This window comes from Notamacropus eugenii, chromosome 2 (genome assembly GCF_028372415.1).
Source record: "Notamacropus eugenii isolate mMacEug1 chromosome 2, mMacEug1.pri_v2, whole genome shotgun sequence".
NCBI lineage: Eukaryota > Metazoa > Chordata > Mammalia > Diprotodontia > Macropodidae > Notamacropus > Notamacropus eugenii.
This window is the reverse complement of record NC_092873.1, coordinates 41,561,416-41,587,128: the sequence shown is the minus strand read 5'-3', so window position 1 is coordinate 41,587,128 and position 25,713 is coordinate 41,561,416. Positions and strand designations below refer to the sequence as shown.

Genomic DNA, 25,713 nt, shown 5'->3' with positions numbered 1-25,713 from the left:
TTATTAGAATCCATTAATCCTAAGTGGAGGTATGAACCTACATGACTCTATAGACAGAGCCAGGGCTCTCTTCAGAGCTGCCTTATAGGAGGAGCTCAATAAATGGTGGCTGATGATGATGATGACAAAATAGATGGAAGATGTTTGTGTTGACACAAGAGGGAAGGTTGGGTTGAAGATATTTATCAGGTTGCAACCAATAAAACATCAGAAAGCATGATCACAAAGGACTACAATTGCTTGTGCTAGAGTATTTAGTACTGGAGTACTAGATTTAGAATGGGAACTAGGAGAAAGAAGTGGGAAGGGGCAAAGACTGAATGAGGCTGAAGTTTGGGGTAGTAGCCAACACAACCTTGCCACATGATAGGGTCAGTGAATGTTTGCAGATCTGATGTTATGGAGAAGCAAATTAGAGAAGAGGGAGAGACTTGGCAAGCAGAAATAAAAACACTCTACCATTTTATCTGAGTAATACGGTACAAAGGTCTTGGACTTGGGTCCAACTTCTCTGGGAGGGCCTTTATACTAGTGCTAAGCAGAAGAGCTTCATTTTATTTGTGTTTATTGTGGCTGTCAGCTTGATCGGGAAATTCTGTTGAAGGTAATTTCTTTTTTCTGATTCTTTTCTAACACTCATTATTGTTGTTAGACCTTTAAATGAATTCACCAATGTTTAGGTTTTCTTAAAGCAATAGTTGTAGGTCAAGTCTAAAATGTAGGTCAAGGCTAAAATGAGTTCTCTTGAACTAAAAGGTCATGAACCAGGAGGAGGTTTTTCACAGTTATGTTCAAATGAGTCCCTCCATCCCCACAATCTTAAACTTCTATAATCAGGAAATGTTGGATGCTTTACTACAATTATGCTACCTATTTAGCTGTAAAAATCTGCTTCCAGAACGCAGGGCTGCCCTTAGATTTTGGGGTTTTTTTGTATGGAGTCCTAAAAAAAAATAGTCAAACTAAAGTTTGCTCTCTTTTTCATGGCTTCCTCTGCACAGTTTCCTAATACCTAAAAACCTTTCCCAATGATCAGTGAATTTTAACTATGAGTATCCAAATCAGTCAGTTGATCAACAAGAAAAATAGCCTGCAGTAGAGATAGTAGAGAGTTGGCAATATGAGGACCAAGGTTCAAATATCACCTCTGACACTTAATTGGTGTCTAGGCAACTCACTTCATTTCTCTGGGTCTTAGCTTCTTCATCTGTAAAATGAGTTAGATTTAATGACCTCTGAAGACCCTCCCAGCTCTAAATCTGTGATCCTGTAATCAATTCCAAGTCTTATGTTGCTGAAAACAAAGATGGCTCTTTCACACTTTTGTCTCCTGGGATGGTAGGAAAGGAGGGCAGTGGATAGAACCCTACCTTTGGAATCTGGGCCCAGCTACTTAATACTTATGAGACACTGGTGAAGCCATTTCATCCTTCGAGACCTCCGTTTTCTCATGTGTAAAATGAGAGGGTTGACTAGATGAGTTTTGACATCTTTCCTGCTCCAAATTTATGATCTTATCTATTTTGCTATATCCTAGGACGAAGGAGTTTGGCATTCATTCCTTCAATAAACATCTATTAAGTCCCTACTCTGTGCCAGACACTATACTAGGCTCTGGGCATACAAAAAAAAAGGCAAAAGATAGTCCTTGTTCTCAAGGAGTTTACAATGTAGTGGGCAAGACAACATGCAAACAAATATATACAAAGCAAGCTCTGTACAAGATAAATAAGAAATAATTAACAAAGGGAAAATACTAGAATTAAGGATTCTTAATTCTAGAATTAAGAATTAGAAAAGACTTACTGTAGAAAATGCGGTCTTAGTTGGGACTTAAAGCCATGGAGGGCAATGAGTATGGAACTTACCTTGACTTTTGCAGGGAAAAACAAAATGATCAACAAATTTGGAAATGCTGTCAAGTTACCTAAGGGAAAAGAATGCAGGGGAAGTAACCAGACCATATACCCTGTGTGGTAATGTTACCCAAAGGAAACACTGGGGAGAGAAAAGAAGTGGTGAATATTGGGGAGAAAACCATCTCTTCATGTTCTCCAGATTCCATCTGGATTGCATGACTAGTTGTTCCCCAGCCTGCAAATTCTCACCTGTCTGCCTTCCTCCAGGTTGCTGGTCCCCACACCTGTCTGGAATTCACTTTCTCCCCAGCCCTGTTTGCTCAGAGAGCTGCATCTTCCTTAAAGTTGAGCTCCAGGGGCCAAATGGCCAGGAACTTTTCCCCCACCCTCACCATTCCTTCCTCTAGTCATGCTGAGGGTTCCTTCCCCTTATTTACATGGTACATCCTCCAGTAATGTAACTGTAAACTTCTTCACCCCAGGTGCTGGAGGGTACAGTGGAAAGAATCTGGATGTAAATTCTGCTTCCAACCTGGGTCACTGGTTGTTGTCTTGAGCAAGCCAATGAGTCTTTCTAGGCGACAGGTTCCTCCTCTGTACAATGATAGGGCTGGAGGACAGAGCCTTGGAGGTAGCATGACTCTGTGGTCAATTCCTTGAATATACAAATTAAATATGAATTAATACACTTAATAATAAACTAAGACACGCCTACTAAACAGAGTTAGTGTTTTTGGTGTTTAGTAGGTCTGTGTTAAACTGAAATAGGTTTTGTGGCTCTATAGCGACTGTAATATAATCCTCAACAAATGTGTCTAATTTTGGTAAATCTGACTTGGTGTCCAAAACTCTTTAAGAATGGAAAGTATTAAGAACAAGGCCCTAGATAGGGAGTGGTGTACCTCAGAGGCAGACCTTGCAGAGCTGCTGATTTTCCCTGAAGGGAACCCTAAGCATGGCATCTCTTGGATCTGCTTAAATTGTTTACTACTGAGGTCCCCTTTTTTACTTCTCATTTCTAGCATACTTTGTCATGGGATGTATCTTTTCTTTGAGGCCAACCAGCTCAGTAGATCTAAATACCAATTTTGCATTTTCTCTGAGAGAGAACTCAATTTCATTCATTCCTTTTCACAAACCCATAAGCTGCTCTGTGCCACCTTTAGGACTGGGGTCTTCCCTGTCTATAGTTGATTAAGATCACTTTCTGGGGCTCTGTTTCCTTCTCTGTGAAGTAGGGGTTTAAGACTAGATTATCTAAAGTTCCGTTCAAACTCATTTGGCAGGCCTTTATCAAGTGCTTCCTGTGTGTCTTTGTTTCAAGTACTGGAGACCGCAGACTAAAATGAAACAATCCCTACCCTTAAGGAGCTTATATTCCAGTGGGAAAAACAAGATGTCCCCAGATAACTGGGAGAATCAGGAAAGGTTTCTTGTAGGAGGGGGGCTCCGTGTAAGAGGATGAGCCTGGAAGGGGCTGAGTCGTTCCAAGAGGCAGACGGTTGGAGAGGGCTTGGCATAAGGGACGGAGTCAGGAGACGGAATATTGTATATGGGAAACATCAAGTCATTCGGTTTGGTTGCAAGGGAGCCAGGGGAAGTGTTGCCTAATGAGGAAGTTTCCGTTTATACCCCGTTGGGCTCCAAGCCTTTCTCCAAACCGTGCTCAGAAGTGCGTGTACAGCAGGGCTTGGATGGGGAAAGCCTAGCTGCAGAGACCCCACTAAAGCAGGCGGCCCAGCTCCGGCCGGGGTTCTGCAGTGGGGCCCTGGAGGCCGGCGAGCCTGGGGAGCCGGACCCCGCAGGAGGTGTAACTGACAGGTCACGTGGAGGGTCCTCCCTCCCCTGCCCGACCTCGGAGGGAATGACCAGGAGTTCGACTTTGGACTTAGGCTGTTAGGTCTAGAGCCAGATCTAGCATCTGGCGCTCCTCTTACAAATGAGGAAACTGAGGCACAAACAGGCGGGACTTGCCCAGGTTACAGCAGAGGCTGGATTGGAACCGGGTCTTCTTGCTTCAAGAGCCGGTGCCCTTAGGGAATGCCCTTCCTCCCTCCCCCCGTGAGGGAGCTGGAGCGCCCACGGGAGGGGAAATTCCAAGGGACACATCCAGCAGGCAGAGGGTGACGCGTCCCTCGGATATTCAAATCTCAGAGGCGGATGGGGCCAACCCAGAGCTAGGAGGAGGAGGCAGGCTCTGGGCCGAGCCTCAAGTGACGTCAGAGCCCCACTCCCCCCACCCCCAGCTCTGGACACAGGCGGCGACCGGCGGAGGGCGGGGAGGCTGGGCGGGGACTCGCTCGAGCACGTGGCCTCCACAAGCCAATAGGAAGGCGGGGTGGGGGCCCGCCCCTCGGGCTTGGGCTCCGGGCCTGACGGTGACTGGCGCCCAGGAGCCGCGGAGCCCGCCCTTCCCTCTCACCTGCGGCCTCGGGCCCCACCCCCTCAAGGTCTGTCCACGGAGTTTGAGGCTGAGCGTGGGGGAAGAAGGCGGAGAAGGGGCCGGAGAAGGGCCGCCCCGCCCCAGGCCCAGCCTCGCTCCTGACGCCGGCCTCTCCGGGGGCCTGCCGTCCGGTTCTGGTCTCGTGCAGGGCGACGCCATGGAGCAGCTGGTATCGCGCGTCCGGGCGGCCTTCCAGACGGGCCGCTCGAGGCCACTGTCGTTCCGCCTGCAGCAGCTGCGGGCCCTGCAGAGGATGGTGCAGGAGTGCCAGAAGGAGATCCTGGGGGCGCTGGCCCAGGACCTGCACAAGGTACGCGAGCTGGGGGGTGGGGGGACCGGGGCCGGACTGGGCGGGCCCAGGAGCGGCGCAGTGGAGGAAGCCCCGCCCTCCTCCCTCTCCCCCGTCCCCGCCCCCCTCCGCCCCCTCCTTCTCCCCCTCCCCCGCTCCCGCCCCCCTCCGCCCCCTCCCCCGCTCCCGCCCCTCTCAGCCCCCTCCTTCTCCCCCTCCCCCGCTCCCGCCCCCCTCCGCCCCCTCCTTCTCCCCCTCCCCCGCTCCCGCCCCCCTCCGCCCCCTCCTTCTTCCCCTCCCCCGCTCCCGCCCCCTTCCGCCCCCTCCTTCTCCCCCTCCCCCGCTCCCGTCCCTCTCAGCCCCCTCCTTCTCCCCCTCCCCTCCCCCCCAGCTCTGCGGTGCACTGATTTCCGGCCCGGCTTCCCACCCCCGTCCAGGAGACGGAACCTTCCCTTCTCGGACCGTCATTGGTTCACTTCTAGGGGAAGAGAGGAAGGAAAACTGTCCTGGGATGGAGGGGAGGCCCAGGACGAGGAGTTGGACCGATCGATCCCAAGGCCGTGACACCCCCCCCATTCCCCCACCCCCGCTCCCATCCCCACTGGGGGCTGCCCCTTCATCACGTCTCCCTTAGGAGACCAGGCTAGGGCTGGGCCTGGGGAGAGGGTACCAAAGGAATAAATGGTAAGGGCCTTTGGAGAGCTGTGCTGTGGTGTACTGGATAGAGAGCTGGCCAGGGAAGACCCGGGTTCAACTCTCACCTCCCCAGCATCCTGGCTAGGTGACCCGGAGCAAGGCGCAGCGCTAGAAGACTAAAAGCTGTAGAGGGAGTTCCCTAATCAGTCCTTGTCCCTAGGAGGGGGAAGGGAGGGAGGGGTCCAGATCCACAGAGAACCTGCCTTGGACCCAGTTACACTTTAGTAGGTGGAGAGAAAAGGAGAGCTATGAAAAAAAGTTATCAAGTATAAGTTATGGGCAAGTGAAGACTGAAAGTTCAAAGGGTGCTCAAATCCAGTGGATTTCAGGCCTTTTGCCCCAGTTAAATTTTTGGCAAGTTTGTATAAGTGATTGGTGTGAGTAGGAGGGAGATTAGAGGGATTTCAAGGTCGGATAAATTTGCTACGGCTGGAATGGAATTTAGCAGGGGTTTATGGAACTATAAAAAGTTGCACAGTGGGAACTGTCAAACAGAGTGTATTTCCTGTCAGAGACTTAAAGCTGCCTGTCACTTTAGATTAACTGTGATTCTGTACTGTGATAGAGTGAATTCAACGCATATAGTCAAGAAGTTGTCAATGTTCTTGGAGAGCTTGACCATGTGCTGGACAATCTCCCTGAGTGGATTACCCCAGAGCCAGTTAAAAAGAATTTCCTGACAATGATGGATGAGGCCTATGTCCACTCAGAGCCTCTTGGAGTGGTGTTGATTATTGGGGCTTGGAACTACCCCTTTGTCCTAAGTATCCAGCCATTAATAGGAGCCATCGCAGCAGGTATGGTGTAATCTTTAACTTTTTTTATACTTACTTTCTCAAATTAATTTGCAGATTAAAGATAGAAGTTATAAATCATTTTCAATGAAGTCAAATTGAATCATTTCTTTCTAGTGAATGGTCATTCATGTTTGCCAGCCACTTAGTCTTTACTTTTCATAAACATTATTTAATGATGATAGAGACTTTAATTAGATCTAGTGACTTTCTTAGAAAGCTCTTGGGGAATCCACACACTGATTCAGACCAATGGGATTTATAAAGGCCTCAAAGGTCAGTCCACAGATTAAGAGTAAACCGAATGGGATTGTGGCCAGTTGGCTAGAATCAGAGGCCTTGAGCAAATCAATTCTGTTGTTTTTGGTATACTAGTTATCATATTAGACATTGCACTATACTCCCAAAGTACTGATTAATCAACACCAGGAACTTTTTAGTTCATTTACATGGTATCTTAACAGACAATTTACTGATTTAGTGTCAGTCAAACCTGTTTGTGTGTTTGGTGTTGCTTGAAAATTCCAGGGCAGGGAGGAAGTTCAAGATCATGGAGAATAGTTTCAGAAAAGAAAATTAGGCAAGAGATGTTCACTAATATCCCTTATATCTCTGACAGGCTGAATCTACAGAGTGAGTTAATTGGAAATTTATGAAAACTTGTTCCCAGTGAACATTTTAAAAAATGATGAAAAGGCTTGAGGAGCAGAAAATAAGTTACCTGTTTTAGAAGTACTCACTGCTGCTCCAGAAACTTCTCTTTGTAGCCATGTTAGAAATGTTATCTATACAGTCAGATTAGGCAGAGAAAAGAGCTGAAATCGAATAAGTGAACCCACAGCTGAAGGCAAGCATAGGAAGCTGGTTATTTTGAAGGGAGTAGTCAGCATGTGGCAAGGAGAATTAGAGTTTTTCCCAGAGAGGTGCTAGGGGAGAAGGAACTAGAACATCCCCTTCTCATATCCCTCCTCTGGAACCCCTAACCAAGTCTATATTTACCCTGCAGTCATCCAGGGTTGGGAGGGATCTAGAAAGTAGAAGGGTGAAAGTCATCAAGATTTTCTCAAGGATTTATACCATTTCAGAAAGTGAATTAGAGTGGAGTATCAGTTACCAAAAAGTCAGCTGGAGTGCCTGGGTCCCCCAATTCAACATTGGACTAATAGCTGTTGAAGTGATTCAGGGAGTAGATATGATTCTTTCATGTTTTGTATTGCCCAGGAAATGCTGTCATAGTCAAGCCATCAGAATTAAGTGAAAAGACAGCTACTCTCTTGGCCAAGATCCTCCCTCAGTATTTAGACAAAGTGAGTATTCCTTGTTTTTATTTTTAACGCAGATTTTAAAATGTTTATTTTTAGGTTTTATTAGTGTTTTAAGAAAATTATCATCACCTCACTGAAACCCTCCCCCTCTTGCCTCATAATAAATAGAGTTAAGCAGAATAAATCGGTGCATTTTTAGGCCTGGCCAGTGTTTTTCTCATTCTGTGTCTGAGGTGGGATGATCATTTCACTATGAGCCCACTGAAATCATCATTGGTCTCTGGGTCCCTGATCAACCATCAGGGTTCTGAAGTCTTTTGTGTTTCTCTTAACACTATTGTGGTCCCCATGTAAATTGTTCTTCTGGTGCCGCGTACTTTCCTCTGCATCGTATCAGCAGATATTTACTCATTCGATTTGTGTATGATGGCAAAAACAAATTTGTACCTCCCTTAAGCCTCAGCATGCATTTAAACAGAGAAACTGTCCAGAGCTGGACAAGAGCCTAGGCTGTGGAGGGGTACAGCTTCTGGACTCAGTAGTCTGACAGTTTACCCCTTTCCTTTCTGTAAGGCTGCTGGATGTTCTTGATTTGAGAATGTCATGGCACCATTTTGTCATTATTCCCTTAGAATATGTTGTGGCCCAATAGCAAACGCCTTGTAAGCACCCAAAGGAATAATCCTTAAGGAGACATCATTCTAATAAGAGAGATGACATGGACATATGTAAAGGCACAGAGAGTATATACAAACTGAATACAAAGTAACCTTGAGAGGGAGGATGCTAGCCACTCCAGGGATCAGGAAAGACTTCAGGTAGAAAAGGGGCACTAAACATGGCGTCTGCAAGCTGAATTTGTACAAGAGATTTTGCTAACTCCTTTCCAATAGAATTGGTTCCCTCTGCAATCCTATGTATTTTATGATAAGCTTTTTCCAAATATTATTCTTTTTTCTTTTTTTAAATTAATTTGTTTTAAGCTTTCTACAATCACTTCCATAAGTCTTAGATTTTCTCTCCCTCCCTCCCATGCAATCTTATATGGGTTACACATACATTCTTATTAAACACTTCTTAAATATTAAAAATGACATTAGTCATTTCAAATATTATTCTGAAGAGGGTTCTATAGCTTTCACCAAACTGCCAAAGGGGACCCCTGACTCACAAAAATGGTCAAGAATACCAGATGGTGCTCAAGTGGTACTTGGGTTGCGTTTTTGAAACAAGCAGAGATTCCCTGTCAGAAGTGAGACGGGAGAGCATTCCAGATTCAGAAGACCATAGATTTGCTTGGAAGGGAGGAATATATAAGAAGAGTAGAAAAGACCCAGGACAGACTTTTGAGGTGCTGCCGCATCGAGGGGCCAAGATGTGTTTCATGATCAAGCAAAGGAGAATGAGAAGGTATCGTCTGACAGGTGGTGGAACCAGTAGAGCACATTGTTATGAAAACTCATCCAGGGTCAGAGGGAGAGTAGTTAACAGTGACAAATGCTGCAGAAAGGTCAAGAAAAATCAGTCTTGTGGTTCATTCCATTGGTTATAATTCTTCTTTGCAACATGACTAATGTGAAAGTATGTTTAATGTGAGTGTATATGTAGAGTCTATCTCAGAACCTGTAGCAGATTGCATGCCATTTTGGGGAGCCAGGGAGGAGAGAGAGGGGAAAAAATTTGAAACTCAAAAGCTTGTGAAACTGAATGTTGTAAACTAAAAACAAAGAAATTTTAAAAAAGAAGAATCAGAGTTTATATGAAAACATCAAATTTGTCACTTGGGTTAGGGAGCATGGGTAACTTTGAAGAGGGCAGCATCCTTTGAAGAGTGAAGTCAGAAGCCATGTGGCCGAGGGTTTAGGAGAGAGTGAGAACAAGTAGAGGCATTGAGTGTTAGCTTTTTCAAGGAGAAATCTATGCCAATATGTATATTTTTCTGTCTGCACACACACACACATACACACACACACACACACACACACACACACACACACACACTTCTGTTTTTATACACACATACATCCTGAACATAAACAAGATGATAGCCTAGAAGAATAAGAGGATCTAGGACTGGTACGGGCTCTGCTCTGCCTTTGTTGTTAAGCGTCCAGAAGACTTGGGTGTGTTTGTAGGCAGCAGTTGAGAAGGAACCAGCAGATAAATAAGAGAGGGAGTGATTAATGAATGGAAAGCATTCTGGAGGAGCTGGGAGGAAAGAGGATTAAAGGTATTTGTAGAAGAGGAAGGTTCATATCTTCAACAGAGATTGCATTCAAGATGGCGTGGGAGGGAGAAGCAAAATCTCAGCAAAGGAGAAAGTAAGATCCTCAGGGAAAGAGCTGCTGGGGGAGGCTTCAAAAGAGGCTTGGAACAGTGTTTGAGAAGAGTGATCGAGGCAGTCAGGGATAAAAGTCTTGCCTTGATGCAGAGAAGACTCAGTTGAGATTAGATAATAGAAAGTAGCACTTGCCTGATTTTGTGCAGCTCTTTAGCAGTAGTGGAGTGGAGGGAGGCAGAGAATAACGAATGGTCTTAGCTAGGCTTGGGGTTGGGCAGAACATAATTCCAGATCTTTTCAGATTTCTTTAGTTTACTGATCAGCTTTGCTGATTTTTTTGGTTGTTGTTTAGTTGTTTCAGGTGTGTCTGACTCTTTGTTATTCCATTTGGGATTTTCTTGGCAAAGACACTACCGTGGTTTGTCATTTCCTTCTCCAACTCATTTTACAGGAAATTGAGTCAAGCAGGATGAAAGTGACATGCCCAGGGTCACACAGCTAGGAAGTGTCTGAGGCCAGATTTCCCTTTCACTTTTTTACTTCCCCTTTTTTTTTTCTTGAAAAAATATCTGTTACATGGGATGGCTTTCTGAGAGAAGGAAGGATACTGGGAGAAACTGGCCATGTAAAAAACAAAAGATATCAATAAAAATTCATTTTAAGAATTAAAAAAAAGGAAAGGGAGTGGAAAACTTCCCCAATCTGATCAGGCCAAGGCTGGATTTTCATCTGGCTCTTAGAAATGCCCCTAATGCTCCTTTGGTGGTGCTGCCGTGCAGAGACCAGGGTTGGTGAGTCCCTCTGGTTCTGTCATTGGGAACCAGCTTACCTCAGACTCTGTAGAGCTGATGCCTTTTAAAGAGCTACCATAGATAAGAGACCTTTCAAAGGGTAGGAATTTGACCGACAGTAACTCTTTAAAGTCCATAGGACGAGTGATAGGATTCTGTGGGGTCAAACCCTGTTAACTTCACCTTTTCCCTACTGGCCATTACTTCCTATCTCCTTTCCCCATGGGTCCTGCTGGCTTTGACCTTTGACTTTTTCCCTCCTCTTTCCCTAAATCAATCATAAAACAGGAATTTAGTGCTGATTATACTTTATGGAATAGAGTTTACTGGTTATTTTAAAAGCAGGAAAGTTAAATATCTGGTCTCTTTCTTGAATGGTGCAAAGCATCATTAGTGAGATGTTTTTGCTTTGGGTGTGCATGTTAGGAGTCCATATCCTTATCCCTGGCCTAGAATACCACTAGTTTGGCCTTGTACCTTGCCAGCCTTTCCTTTACCGTTCTCTGCCTTTTAGAGCTTCAGAGTTATTATCACTTATCTGGAGAATAACTAAAATGTTTTTTTTTCCTTCCCATGAGGATAGTTCCTAATGGACCTGCAGGGTACCACTCATGGGATTTTTCTTCCTTATAGCTCTGTAGCTGCAGTAGTATCCACACTGATTTTTATTTTTGGAAATAGCTTTAAAAAAAAATCTTGCACTTAATTAGTGCTATTCTCTAGTATTTTGTGTTTGTTTTTAAATTTTTTCCAGAGTTTTCCAAAGCACAGCTTTTGGTTTTGTTTTTGTTTTACAATTTTTTGCTGATTAACAAGTATTTTTTTTTTTTCCCTCCCAAGCCCAGCTTAGGGATATATAACAATTGCCATGCAGTCCACTTTTGCCAGTTCTATGTAGGCTTTACTGCCACCCCAAACCTCCATAGGACACCTGCCATGGAATAGACCACTGGCCCCTGAGCTGAAGTGGCATTTTCTGTGCTTTGACCTAGGCCAGGTTTTAAAACATGGTTCCCTTATAAGAATGACTTATTTGCTCCGTGTCTTTGCAGAAGGCATCAGGTATTCCAGGACCATGATGTCTGAATTTCTGGGCCTTACTGAATTTCTTAAAACAGGTCCCCAGAAATACCAGCCTCTCCCTGGCAATGTTTGCTGCCAGCTTAAGAATCTTCTGCCATAGTAAACTCAGCCTTTACAGAGCCAGAAGTAGCCAGTCAGTGCCATCGGATGGGTGCTTATGCAACTGAAATATTTTGAGTGTCTGGAATAAGGTCTAGATCTCCTCTTGTGACAGGTCCACATCTTCCTCTTCTCTGGAATTGGAGCCTCTGTCTCGGTGGCCAAGAACAGTTGGACCCAGATCTTAGTACTCTGGTCCAGGGTGTTTCCTACTCGCCTGTCTTGAATCTTTGTTGTCAGTAGCAAGGGGATAGCATAGTCTGTCTCCTTAGAATTGTCTTTGCAGCAGTGAAACTTGAAACATTTTTAAAGCCTAGTAGAAAAGGAAGATGTCTTTAAGAATGGATGTGGGAAGCTTATGATCATTTGGTAACCCAGTCTTGTTCTCGCTCATCTCTTCCTCTAAGGAACTATACTGCGTTATTAATGGTGGTGTTAAGGAGACCACGGAACTTCTGAAGCAAAGATTTGACCATATTCTCTATACTGGAAGTACTGGAGTCGGGAGGATTGTCATGGAAGCTGCTGCCAAACATTTGACCCCTGTGACTCTGGAGCTCGGAGGGAAGAGTCCATGTTACATTGATAAAGATTGTAATCTTGATATTGCGTGCAGGTAAGGGTGCCATTCATATTTATTTTCTGTCAAGGGAAGTTTACTCCTCTCTCTGCAACACATACTTTGACCTTAGGGCCACTGATCTTGGAATGTCACTGCTTAGCTTTGAATATTTCAGTGCATGAAGAGAGTCCAGAGTTCAAAAAAGTTTAGATGTTTTTCTAGTTTTTTGAAATTATATATCATCTAGATACTCATTCATAGGGGATGGTCCACCCTTTACCTGAAAAAGAACCTCTGATAGATGGCCATGGAGTCTCCACGTGAAGCCTTCTATTAAAGGGGAATATACTTCTTCCTGAAACATAACATTCAGAAACTTAAATCTGTTTCTGTCCCATTTCTGCCCTTTGTCCTTAGGACTAAGCATAGCATGTCTGATTGCTCACGTGTGGCTTCTCTCTTGACCTGAAGGATGCCTGTCATGTTTCCTTTGGCTCTTCATAGGGTATGATTTCAAGACCCTTTAGCATCTCACTTGGTCTCCTCTGGACGCTCTGCAGGGTGCCCAGGTTCTTTTTTTCCTCCCTCTTTTTATTAGTTATTTATTTTTTAGCATCCTTTTTTTAAAATTTTGAGTTCTATATTCCCTCATTCTCTTCCATCCCTTCTCCACCTATTGAGAAAGCAAGAAAGGTGATACCAATTATACATGTGAAATCATGCAAAATATATTTCCATGTTAGCCAGGTTGCAAGAAAAGGAAAAAAGAGAAGAAAAATAAAGTGAAAAAATTATGCTTCATTCTGCCCTGAGACTCTATCAGTTCTTTCTCTGGAGGTGGATGGATATTTGCATCATACGTACCTCGGAATTGTCTTGGATCACTGTATTGCATTCGCAGTTGATCATCTTACAATATTGCTGTTACTAGGCACAGTGATCTGTTGTGCTCACTTCACTTTCCATCACTTCATATACGTCTTCCCATGTTTTTCATGTCTTCTAGTACAATAGTACTCCATCACAGTCATATAGGCACCCCCTCAATTTCCAATTCATTGCCACTCAAAAGAGTTGTTATAAATATTTTTGTATAGAAAGGTCCTTTTACTTTTTCTTGGATCTCTTTGGGATTTACTAGTAATATTGTTGGGTCAGTTGTTGGGCACAGTCTTAAAGCCCTTTGGGCATAGTTCCAAATTACTCTCCAGAATGGTTGGATCAGTTCACAGCTCCATCAACAGTGCTTTAGAGTCCCAGTTTTCCCACATCCCCTCCAACATCTGTCATTTGTCCCTTTTGTTATACTAGCCATTCTGATAGTTATGAGGTGGTACCTCAGAGTTGTTTTAATTTGCATTTCTCTACTCAATAGTGATTTAGAGCATTTTTTTTTATTTCTTCTTCCGAAAGCTGCCTGTTCATCTCCTTTGACAGTTTATCAATTGGGGAATGATGACTTAGTGTTATAAATTTGACTCAATTCTCTATATATTTAAGAAGTAAGGTCTTTGTCAGAGACACATGCTGTAAAAAATTTTCCCCCACGTTCCTACTCTCCTTTTCATCTTGGCTGCATTTGCTTCTACAAAATCTTTTTAATTTAATGTAATCAGAATTATCCATTTTAATTCCTGTGATTCTCTTTATCTCTTGTTTGGTCATAAATTCTTTCCTTATCCATAGATCTAATAGGTAAATTTTTCCATGTTGCCCCAATTTGCTTATGATATCACCCTTTATGTCTAAATCATATACTCATTTTGCCCTTATCTTTGATTTTGGTCTATTCCTGGTTTCTGCCGAACTGCTTTCCAATTTTTCCAGCAGTTTTTGTCAAATAGTGACAAAAACTTATCCCAAAAGCTTGGATCTTTGAGTTTATCGAATGCTAAATTATTATGGTCATTTATGACTGTGTATCATATACCTAATCTATTCCACTAATGCACCACTCTATTTCTTAGTCACTACTAGACTGTTTTGATGATTACCAGTTTATGGTCTGGTCTGCTAAGCTACCTTTTTTTTTCATTGTTTCCCTTGATATTCTTCCAGATGAATTTTGTCATATCTTCTAGCTCTATAAAATAATTTTTTGATATTTTGTTTGGTATAGCACTACATAAATAAATTAATTTAGGTAAAATTATCATTTTTATTTTTATTGACTTAGCATACTCATGAGCAATTGATGTCTCCAGTTGTTTAGATCTGACTTTATTTGTATGAAAAGTGTTTTGTAATTGTGTTCATATAGTTCCTGGGTTTGTAGAACCCCCAAGTATTTTATATTGTCTGCTGAAATGGAATTTTTCTTTCTATCTCTTGCTGCTGGACTTTGTTGGTAATGTATAGAAATGTTGATGACTTAAGTGGGCTTATGTATTATACTTATGTATTTTATACCCTACAACTTTGCTAAAGTTATTGTTTCAACTAGTTTTTTAGTTGATTCTCCAGGTTTTTCTAAGTATACCATCATATAATCTGCAAAGCGTGATAGTGATTTGCCTATGTTAACTCCTTCAGTTTCTTTTTCTTGTCTGATTTCTATAGCTGGTATTTCTAGTACAATATTGAGTAATAGTTGTGATAATCCTTGCTTCAGCTCTGATCTTATTGGGAAAGCTTCTGGCTTATCCCCATTACAGAGAGTGCTTGCTGATGATTTTAGATATTTTAGACATATCATTTTAAGGAAAGCTCCATTTATTCCTACACTTTCTTTTTATTAGGAATGAGTTTTGTATGTTGTCAGATGTTTTTTCTGCATTTGAAATAATCATATGATTTCTGTTGGTTTTGTATTGATATGGCCAATTATGCTGATAGTTTTCCTAATATTCAACCAGCCCTCCATTCCTGGCAAAAATTTCATGTGGTCATAGTATATGATCCTTGTGATACAGTGCTATCTCCTTGTAAGTATTCTAATTCAAATTTTTGGTCCACACTGTAATTTTCTTTCTCTGTTTTTATTCTTCCTGGTTTAGGGATCAGCACCGTATTTATATCATAAAAAGGAATTTGGTAGTACTCATTTTTTGCCTTTTTTCCCAAATAGTTTATATAGTATTAGAATTAGAATTAATTATTCTTTAAATGTTTAGTAGAGTTCACTTGTGAATCCATATGGTCTTGGGGATTCTTTCTTAAGGAGCTGATTTATGTCTTGTTCAGTTTCTTTTTCTAAGATAGGGTTATTTAAATATTCTATTTCTTCTGTTAATCTGGGCATTTTATATTCTTGTAGATATTCATTTCACTTAAATTGTCAGGTTTATTGGCATATAATTAGGCAAAATAACTTCTAATAATTGCTTTAGTTTCCTCTTCATTGGTGATGCATTCACCTTTTTTCATTTTTGGTATTAGTAATTTGGTTTTCTTTCTTTTTAAAAATCAAATTAGCCAGCAATTTATCTCTTTTATTGTTTTTTCCCCTAAAAATCACCTTCTAGTTTTATTTATTAGTTTAATGGTTTTTTTTAACTTTCAGTTTTATTAATCTCTCTTTTGACTTTCACTATTTCCAATCTGGTATTTAATTGGGGATTTTTTTCTAGTTTTTTTAATTGCATGCCCTTGCCCAGGTTCTAAAATGCGGTACCTAGAACTAAACACAATATTTGACAGAGATGTGGTTTGATCCCAGCAGAATACAACAGGGATATTACCTCCTGTGTTTTGGGTGTTATGCCTCTCATTATAGCTTATACTCAAGTCTCAGTGCCATTTTAAACCTTAATAACTTAAAACAAAAGGCAGGTTTGTCATATTTGGATACCACACAAAGCTAGGAAGGAGAGCAAACATGCTGTCAAGAAAAGCCCACATCCAAAGAGGTTTGGACAGGCTAGAATGATGAACTAATTTAATCAGTTAATCTTTAACACCCACACTTTTGGGGCATCCTTTGTAGTCTAAGATAACATTAACTGTGTGACCCACTATGTTCTTCTGGCATTTCACACTGAATAGGCAGTCTGCTAGTCCTGTTTCTCTTCCCACCAGATCTTTTTCAGGTGTAGAGGACATGGATTGTCTTTTGTCTTTCTTTGTATCCGCAGATCTTAGCATAGTACCTGGCTTATAGTAGGTGCATAGTAAATATTTGTTGATGGACTCTCTCTCATACTGTTTTTATGGAGTTGATTTTTGAACCTCATTATAATAATATCTATTAATAAATTAGTCCATCATTCTAGTTTGTCCCTCTTTTGGATGCTGTCTTTTTCCACTAGTATTTATTCTCCTTCTTAGCTTTGAATGATCTGCAAGTTTGATAAGAATGCTATCTTCTTGAAGTCATTAGTCAAATTGTTAAGTAGAACAAAAGCCAAGACAGATCCCTGAGTCACTGGACTGGAGACTTCTTACCATGTTGACATCAATCTATTGACTTTGGGTCCAGTCATTCAGTGAGATCTGAATTCACTTAACTCTACTACTCTCTCACCCATGTCTCTATCTTGTCCATAAGAAACACAGGAAAACTTTATCAGATACTTTTCTGGAATTTGGTTTTACTTTGTCTACAGTGTTACTCAGATCTGTGAGTCCAATGACCCTGGCACAAAAATGGAAATCAGGTTTTGTAGACTGGCTGCCTAACACTCCTTTCTCAGTCCCACTCCTGACTCTCTGGACTTCAGCACCATGTCTCAGTTACCTTACTGGAAGATCCCTTCTGCCCCATAGCCCCTCCTCTTCCCGTTGGGAAGTTCCTTTTGGAACCTCTGTTTTGAGGAAGTCATAGCCAACCATCCTGGCCCTGATGGGATTCTCTTGACTTTGCCAGCATTGTCCTGGATGCAGACCTCATCCCTCATCCCTGCTGCATCTCAGTTTCTATCCCATTCCCTCTCCCTCTTATTAAAATGAAACCTCCTCAAGGACTTTCTCCTAGTGTTTGTATTCTCTGCTCTCAGCACAGTGCTTGGTGCATAATAAGCACTTAATGACCTATTCTTGATAAAATCAGGTCAGCTTTTGGTGATTACTTTGCTTTTTAGATGTTCACACACTATTAGTTTACTAATATGTGCGAGGAATTTCCCAGGAGTTGATGCCAAGTTCATTGACCTCTAGTTCCCAGACTCTGCTTTAGCTAGATTTGTAGAAAATTGAAACATTTGACTTCTTCAAATAACTTGGCACTTCTGGTTTCCTAACTCTTTTGGAGTTAACTGACAGTGACTCAGCCAGCACCACCTAACCAGTGATTTGCCCTGGGATGTAGCTTAGACCTGACTCTATCTAGCTTAAGGAGCTATATTGGGATTTCAACTCCCTTTTGCCCTGTTAAGCCCCTTTTGTCTTCCTCCAGAGGTTCCCAAACTTATTTGACCTGCTCTCCCTTTTAAAAAAAACCACAACTACTCAGTGGTCCCTGGGGTTAGGTTAGAGGTTAACACTTATTTTTGTCAGTCTCCTGACTGATCCTAGTCAGGTCAGGTCCAGAACAGTTCCCCTCATCACCTCCTCCATATTCCTTTTTATTGAACCATATCCCATCCCACTGTAATATCTATCATGATTAATAAAAATTAATTCCTCCCTCTATTGATGTATGTTTAAATTCTCTTCCTCTCTGTCTCCCCCCTACATACACACACACACACGCACACACGCACACACGCACACACACTCATACCCCTACCCACCTGCTGACAAACATTCTTATCATATATCTGTACAGGGTTGCCTTTCCTTAAAATCCTAAAGATCTCCTAGGATTCCTGCTTGATAATTGTGCATTTTTCTGGGACATTTAGAATTTTCATTTGATCTCATGTCCAAAGGAATCAGGTGGTTGATCCTTGATGCTGATGGCTTGAAGTGGAGGTAGAGAAAGAACATTTGATAGTTCTAGCTTGAGTCTTACTATGAGGTAAGATCAGCAGTTGATTGCATTGACTGGTGGGATACTTAGCCTGATCTAATTAGTTTAGGAGTACCATTTGTAAGGCAGTCTTCTTTCCTGTGGCATTTCTGTTCCCTTAAACATTAAACAAAATAATAACAATAATATCCTGTGAAATTCTGTGTCCTGTTCTGATTTCTTTTTCTATTACGTATTTTATTGGGTTTTGTTACACTTGTTATCTTTCTGTAGTCATAGGCAGTATTTCTGATCATGCTTTTCTCACTGCATCATTTCATTATAAATCTTTACAAATTTCTATGTATTCTTCATATTTGTCATTTCTTGTGGCACACAGTAATATTCCATTATGCTGATAAACCATAATTCAGCCACACCTGAGTCATGGGCATATCCCTACATCTTTTAAATGAATATTGAGAAGCCACAATTCCTAATTGAATAAATGTTCTTCTCTGGTGCACCCTTTTCCCCCTTGATTTTTCACTTAAATAATCACTCTCTTCTCTAGTTGGTCTGGAATAGTAAAGTACTTTGAACAAGCGAAAGAAGTGTGCCTTTAATGTGTAGCATTTGGATTGTTGCCTTCCATTGTTGTTCTGGATTCTTTGGAAAATTTTCCTGCTTTAACCTATTTCCTGGCATTTCATAAAGGTAGAAGTGGGCCCCTTATTGTATAAGGATGACTTAGAGTGTAGATTCTTTTGTTTTCCTGTGTCCCTTTTTCCAGGCTAGTAAAGTAACCATTTGGGGCATGGTTTGACTGTCTAATCTGAAGTCGTGTTTTTGCTTTCTCCTCACCACAAAAAGCATCCCTTTGTTCACTTCTGTCTCTCCAAAGATTTCCAGAGGTGCAGGTCAGTTTCTATAGAAGAGCAGACCAAGTAGGATCAGACCACGCCCCCACAATCTGGGCCTGATGTGTGAGGCCCAGAGAGGGCATCCTTCTGGGATGCTGACCCTGCTGCACCTGAAGGAGCTTGGAGAGAACAGGTTTGCATCATTGTAGTGTAGTTCTGTTGCCTTTGGGGCTAAAAAAGCCATTTCTCTGCGGCTTCATGTCGTGTCCTGCCCACCTGCCAAAGTAAAACCACAGCATGCTGTCCTGTGTAGGGAGTGAAGGAGGAACCCGAGGAGAAGCAAAAGCTTGATTTCCAGGCCAGTGCTCACCAGGGCAGCAAGTTTGTATGAAAAGAATGACTAGGGAAAGTCATCTCATTAGTTTCTTCCTTACTGGAAGAGCTAGAGGTATGTGAGCATCCGTGTACGATATGCATATCCAAATATGAATTACCTGGCTCATAGCCACCCATTGGTTTGGACTATCCTCAGACTAGGTAAGATATGTGGTAGTCACATTCGACCCCATGTAGGCACCCTGTGAGTCACTTTGTGGACTTTTCTATGTTATCTGGACTCTGAAGCCAGCTCTCTAGACCATCTCTCTGATTCTCATTATTCAATTAAAAATAACATTTGCTAACAAGAGGCATCATGGTGGAGAGCAGTGGTGTCAACCTCAAATAGAAATGGGGACCCTTAAGCTGTTACTTGTAGGCCACAGATTAACTTAGCAGACTCAGCAGTGTTGTGGTACACACGGGCTCACGTGTTTGAGACCTATGGTATAGTGGATAGAGAGCTGACTTCTAAGCTAGGAAGACCTGGGTTTAAGTCTTGCCTCCCACACTTATTGCTTGTGCAACCCTGAGAAAGTCTCTTTAACTCCTCGGTACAGATTGCAGAGAATGCGCTGCATTCCATGGCAAAAAACCTGAATGTTTATTAGAAGAATTCATGTGAAAGGGGATGATATAGGTTTCCCAGTAGCTAGTTACTTGAACCTTCACCTTAGCACTATAACTTGATTCTGAATTTCCACCCGAACAAGCTGTTAACTTTGTGGATTTGGGTTTGTTTTTGTTCTTTGGGAGGGTGGGGAATGTAGTTTGGAGTCTAGACTTGAGATTTCATTATAAACTAATGAAAGTACACTTACCCTGAAAACATTGATGTAGACTGGCCATTTATCTATAACATTTCTATGGCCTTAGAAAGTTGCCTAGGATACTGAGATGTTGAATGGTTTTCCCATGATGAAATACATAGGTAGGACTTGAACCCAGGTCTTCCAGATTCTACAGTCACCTTTTTATCCACTTACTGTGCTACTTCCCTATCTATTCTTCTGTCTTCCCATCCCCATTTTCTCTTATTCTTTTTCTCTTTATTAATAGATCTTGTTCTTAGATAACAGATATTTCTCAACTAAAATCACCCTACCAACTCCCAACAAAGTATATTTCCTGAAAAAGTTAAAGGGTTAATTTTCAATGGAAATAAATATGTTATCTTTCCAGTTCCAGTAATATAGTTCTAATATTGACTTGTAGTTCAGTGGCTCCTAGTGTTTTTTGTTTCTTAAACCCCTTTCAACAACAATAAAAGGTTGTGAATTCCCAGGGTAATTCAATATGCCACTTCTAAAATTCTTTACACTCACATATTGCTTAATGAGCCCTTAAAGAATTTTTAGATAGCACCCCTTGGACCACTGTCAAGAACCCCTCAAATGGGAACCACCATTAGTTGATCAGTTGCCTTCCCTCCCCCTCCATGTTTGCCTTCTGTGCATATTCGCAGATGTAGTGTCAGATTCCCTGTTGACTGTAGCAGTGATGGCTAGTCACAGACAGTATATCTTGGAGGCCTGATGTCGCACCTGTTTACAATTTCAAGGCCAGATGACCATGTCTACAGGAGGACTTTAAGACTGTAGACTAATCAGCTACAGATGTGATTATCCCTCTTAGTTAAGGGAAACTAGAGATGCCTGGGGGCAAGGCTGGGGCTGGGGAGGAGGCTTAGTCCTAACCTTGAAATTGATATCCAGAACATAACTGTCCTTCCTCAGAAAGTGCCTTGGTACCATGGAGAAGGTAATGCCCTTGGTGGACCCTTAGCACTTGACCCACTATGACTCCTTGTGAAAGATTGTTTTCCTGCCATCTTTGCAAGGCATGTGACACAGCTGCTGTGCTCTGAGCACCCTGGCTGACTCCTGCACAGGAATGTATTTAGCATTCTTGTCTGCCTAGGAATTATCTATTTGGTGTGTTTTCTGTCCCATCTCAGCTCTCTTTGGGATGCAAGGCACTTTGTTTGCTTTCATTGACTTTTTACATTATCAGCTTCATTGTCTACTCATCTTTGTTGGCTTCATGATTTTTATGTCAGTTGACTCTTGGCTGCTAAAAAAGATAATGTTATTTTAGACAACATTTTACTTTACATGTTAAGGAAAAGCACAGATTAGTCTAAAAAACGTCAGCTTTGGCTCAGGATGCTACTTTATCATGTAGCCAGTGGCGTCAGATTCAAATAGAAACACACGTTGACTTAGAGAACCATAAGTTAACATTGTCTCTATTGTAGTGTAGTTTTAGTTTCCCAAATACATTTTAATCTGATTCAGCCTAGAGTTTTTAGTTTGACCTTCTCGATGTAGGCCACCCCCATTACTGCACTGGATCAGGAAGAAAAGTGGGAAACAGAGTAGAGAAATGAAACAAGGCTGTACCAGTACCTTCTAATTTGAGTCTCTACAGGTTAGCTTCATTATGTGAAGTACAGACTTTTAGAGTATCAGAGTCTGTGTTCACATGAAAATATAGAAGATTTACATGTTATGAACAACTTACTTAAAAAATGCTTACCCATATGAATAGCTGGCCTGAGGTGAGGATGGTGGTGGTGGTGGTGGAGCCCCCTTAGACATAGCTCAACAAGCCACTGAAATCCCACTGACACTGCCCAGCAGAACCCTAAGGTCATGAACATGACAGAAGCATCCTCCAGTATGCCAAAGAGCCAGCAGTCACTGGTTCTGTAGTGAGAGAGGTACATCCCCTGAGCCATCAACAATCTTCTGTCTTGCCCTTTGCCAGGTGGCCAGCATGGCTGCTCGAATAGAATTGTATTTGATGTGGGCTAGCCCTAATGTGAGGCTGGCCCTTTTGATGTGGAAACCTGATCATCCCTTTGTTTCTTTTTCTTTTCCTTTTTTTTTTTTTTATGAGGCACTTGAGGTTAAGTGATTTGCCCAAGCTTACACAGCTAGTAAGTGCCAAGTGTCTGAAGTGGATTTGAAAACAGGTCCACTGTGCCACTAAGCTGCCCCACCTCTTTGTTTCAAAGGGAAAATTTGGGCCAAATTCCAAAAAAAGGATTTTGAAAAAACTCTTGTCATTTGGGGATCCCCTGGATAGAGCAGACACATTTTTTAAATTAATTTTTTTTCCTAATTGCATGTAAAACCAATTTTTAACTCATTTTAAAAAATTTTTTAGTTCCAACCCTTTTTTTTAAGAAGGCAGAAAAAAAACATTTATTCAGACACCAGAAAGCCAAATCCATCATAGTAGCCAATACACATTAGCACTTCAGGGGACAAAGTCATTCCCAAGCCTCCCCTCTCCTCCTTGCCTTTGTTCTCTGTCCACCCTAACTGCTCTCACTCCTACTTCCAACCCTTTTCACCTCCAGCACAGTATGCAATTTGATACAGGTTATATATGTGCAATCATGCAAAATATAATTCCATATTAGTCATGTTATGAAAGAAAACAGACACTCCCCCCCCAAAAATCCTTGAAAAAAAAGTCAAAAATAATATGCTTTGTTCTGCATTCAGATGCCATTAGTTCTTTCTAGAGATATAGATAGCATTTTTTCATCACGAGTCCTTTGGAATTGTCTTGAATCATTATATTGCTGAGAATAGCTAAGTCATTCACAATTGATCTTCATGTAAGATTGCTATTAACCAGTGGTTTATCTATTTTATTTTTCATAAAACCAGCTCCTAGTTTTATGTATTTAATGCTTTTCTTATGTTCAGTTTTATTAGTCTCTCCTTTGATTTTCACTATTTCCAATTTGGTGTTTAATTAGGGATTTTAAATTTGTTCTTTTTCTAGTTTTTTTAATTTCATGACCAATTTATTGATTTGTTCTTTCTCTATTTTATTTTATTTTCCCCAAATTTATTAATTTATTTGTCTTCAGTTTTCAGCATTCGCTTCCATAAGTTTTAAATTTTCTCTCCCTCACTCCCCTTTCCTTCCACATGATGGCATGCAAACTTATATGGTCTCTACACATGCATTCCTTTTAAATACATTTACATACATGTTGCATGGTAGAGTTATAACAAATGGGAGAAACCATGAGAAAAATAGAGCAAAATGAAATATAACAAAAGAGAAAACAGTCTGCTTCATTCTGTGTCTGACTCTATAGTTCTGTCTCTGGATATGGATGGCATTGTGCATCAAGAGTCCTTTGGGAATGTCTTAGGTCCTTGCCTTGCTGAGAAAGGTCAAGTCTATCAAAATCAGTCCTCACACACTGGCTGTAACCGTATCTAATGTTCTCCTGGTTCTGCTCACTTCACTCAGCATCAGTTCATAGAAGTCTTTCCAGGTTTTCTCGAAGTGTGCCTGCGCATCATTTTTTATAGCACAACAGTATTCCATTATATTCATATACCACAACTTGTTCAGCCATTCCCTAGTTGATGGGCATGCGCTCAGTTTTCAGTTCTTGACCACCACAAAAAGAGCTGCTATAAATATTTTTGTATGTATGGGTCCTTTTCCCATCTTTATGATTACTTTGGGACACAGCTATAGAAGCAGTTTTGCTGGGTCAAAGGGTATGCATATTTTTGCAGCCCTTTGGGCATGGTTCCAAATTGCTCTCCAGAATGGTTGGATCAGCTCACAGCTCCACCAACAATGCATTAGTGTTCCAACTCTCCCAAATCCTCTCCAACATTTATCATCTTCCTGTTTTGTCATGTTAGCCAATCTGATGGGTGTGATGTGGTACCTCAGAGTTGTTTTGATTTGCATTTACTGCAAGTATTTAGAGATATAAATTTCTCCTAAGTTCTGCTTTGGCTGTATCCCATAAATTTTGGCACGCTATCTTATCATTCTCTTTAATGACATTACCAATTCTGTAGTTTGTTCTTTGACCCACTCATTCTTTAGGGTTAAATTGTTTAGTTTTAGATTAATTTTTAATCTGTCTTTTCATGACCCTTTATTGAATGTCATTTTTATTGCATTATGATCTGAAAAGGATGCATTTAATATTTCTGCTTTTTTACATTTGGTTGTGAGATTTTTATGCCCTAATACAAGGTCAATTTTTTATGTAGGTGCCATGTACCACTGAGAAAAAGGTATATATTTTTTTCTATTCCCATTCAGTTTTTTTAAGAAATCTATCAGGTGTAACTTTTCTAAAGTTCTATTACCTCCTTAATTTCTTTTTTTATTTTGTGGTTAGATTTATCTAGTTCTAAGAGGGGAAAGTTGAGGTCCCCCACTAGTATAGTTTTACTATTTCTTCTTGTAACTAATTTGACTTCTTTAAAAGTTTGAATGAAACATTGGGTGGATATATGTTTGGTATTGATATTACTTCATTATCTATGGTACCTTTTAGTGAGATGTAATTTTTTCCTTATCTTTTTTAATTAGAACTATTTTTGCTTTTGCTTTGTCTGAGATCAGGATTGCTACCCCTGCTTTTTTTACTTCAGCTAAAGCACAATAGATTGTGCTACAATAGATTCTGCTCTTGCCCCTTACTTTTACTCTGTATGTGTCTCTCTCCTTCAAATGTTTTTATTGAAAACAGCATATTGTAGCATTCTGCTTTTTAATACACTCTGCTATCCACTTCCGTTTTATAGGTGATTTCATCCCATTCATATTCATGTTTGTGATTTTTTTGTGTATTTCCCTCCAAATTCCATTTTTCCTGTCTCTCTCTCTCTCTCTCTCTCTCTCTCTCTCTCTCTCTCTCTCTCTCTCTCTCTCTCTCTCTCTCTCTCTCTCTCTCTCCCTTTTTACCCTGTCCCTCCTGGCTTCTGATTCCTGTCTCCCCTAATCTCTCCTCCCTTCTATCAGTCCTTCCCCCCTTCTCTTATCCTTCTCACCACCTACTTCCCTATAGGGTAAGATAGATTTCTGTGCCCAACGGAGTGTATATGTTGTTCCCTCTTTGGGCCAGCTCCAGTGAGAGTAAGGTTCAAGCATTACCCACCACTCCCTCATTTTCTCCTCCACTATAATAGTTCTTTTGCATGTTTTTTATGTGAGATACCGCATTCTGCCTTTCCCTTCCATGTTGTCTTAGTGTATCCCTCTTTATCATCCCTTACTTATGTTTTTTTTTTGGATATCACCCCATTATCATCAACTCACACCCATGCCCTCTGTCTATGTACACCCTTTCTAACTGCCCTAATAGTGATAAAGTTTTTAAGAGTTACAAGACTCGTCTTTCTTCTTAGGGAAGTAAACCGTTTAATCTTATTGAATCCCTTGTTTCCTCTTTCCTGTTCACCTTTTAATGCTTCTGTTGAGTCTTATATTTGAAAATAAGATTTTCTGTTCAGCTCTAGTCTTTTCATCAGAAATACTTGACAGTCCTCAATTTCATTAATGTCCATTTTTTCTGCTGAAGGATTATACTCATAATCACGGGGTAGGTGATTCTTAGTTATAATCCTATCTTCTTTGCCTTCTGGAATATTATATTCCAGATATGATATGATATGGTATGATATGATATGATATGATATG

At 41.2% G+C, this 25,713-nt stretch overlaps 1 protein-coding gene across 7 annotated transcripts in view; it reads left to right on the top strand.

Annotated features, from left to right (window-relative positions):
* Positions 1–501: 501 nt before the first annotated feature.
* Positions 502–25,713, top strand: part of ALDH3A2 (aldehyde dehydrogenase 3 family member A2) — a 51,355-nt gene continuing 26,143 nt past the window's right edge. The window contains exons 1-5 of one of the 7 annotated variants that reach the window (XM_072640003.1): positions 502–604; positions 4,451–4,612; positions 5,853–6,084; positions 7,303–7,388; positions 12,008–12,216. In XM_072640003.1, coding sequence (XP_072496104.1) covers positions 4,460–4,612; positions 5,853–6,084; positions 7,303–7,388; positions 12,008–12,216 — 680 coding nt within the window. In that variant the 5' untranslated portion in view covers positions 502–604; positions 4,451–4,459. Of the gene's footprint in view, positions 605–4,191; positions 4,613–5,091; positions 5,276–5,852; positions 6,085–7,302; positions 7,389–12,007; positions 12,217–25,713 lie in introns of those variants that run through there. The other 6 variants (XM_072640005.1, XM_072640004.1, XM_072640001.1 and 3 more) reach the window with 6 other exon arrangements.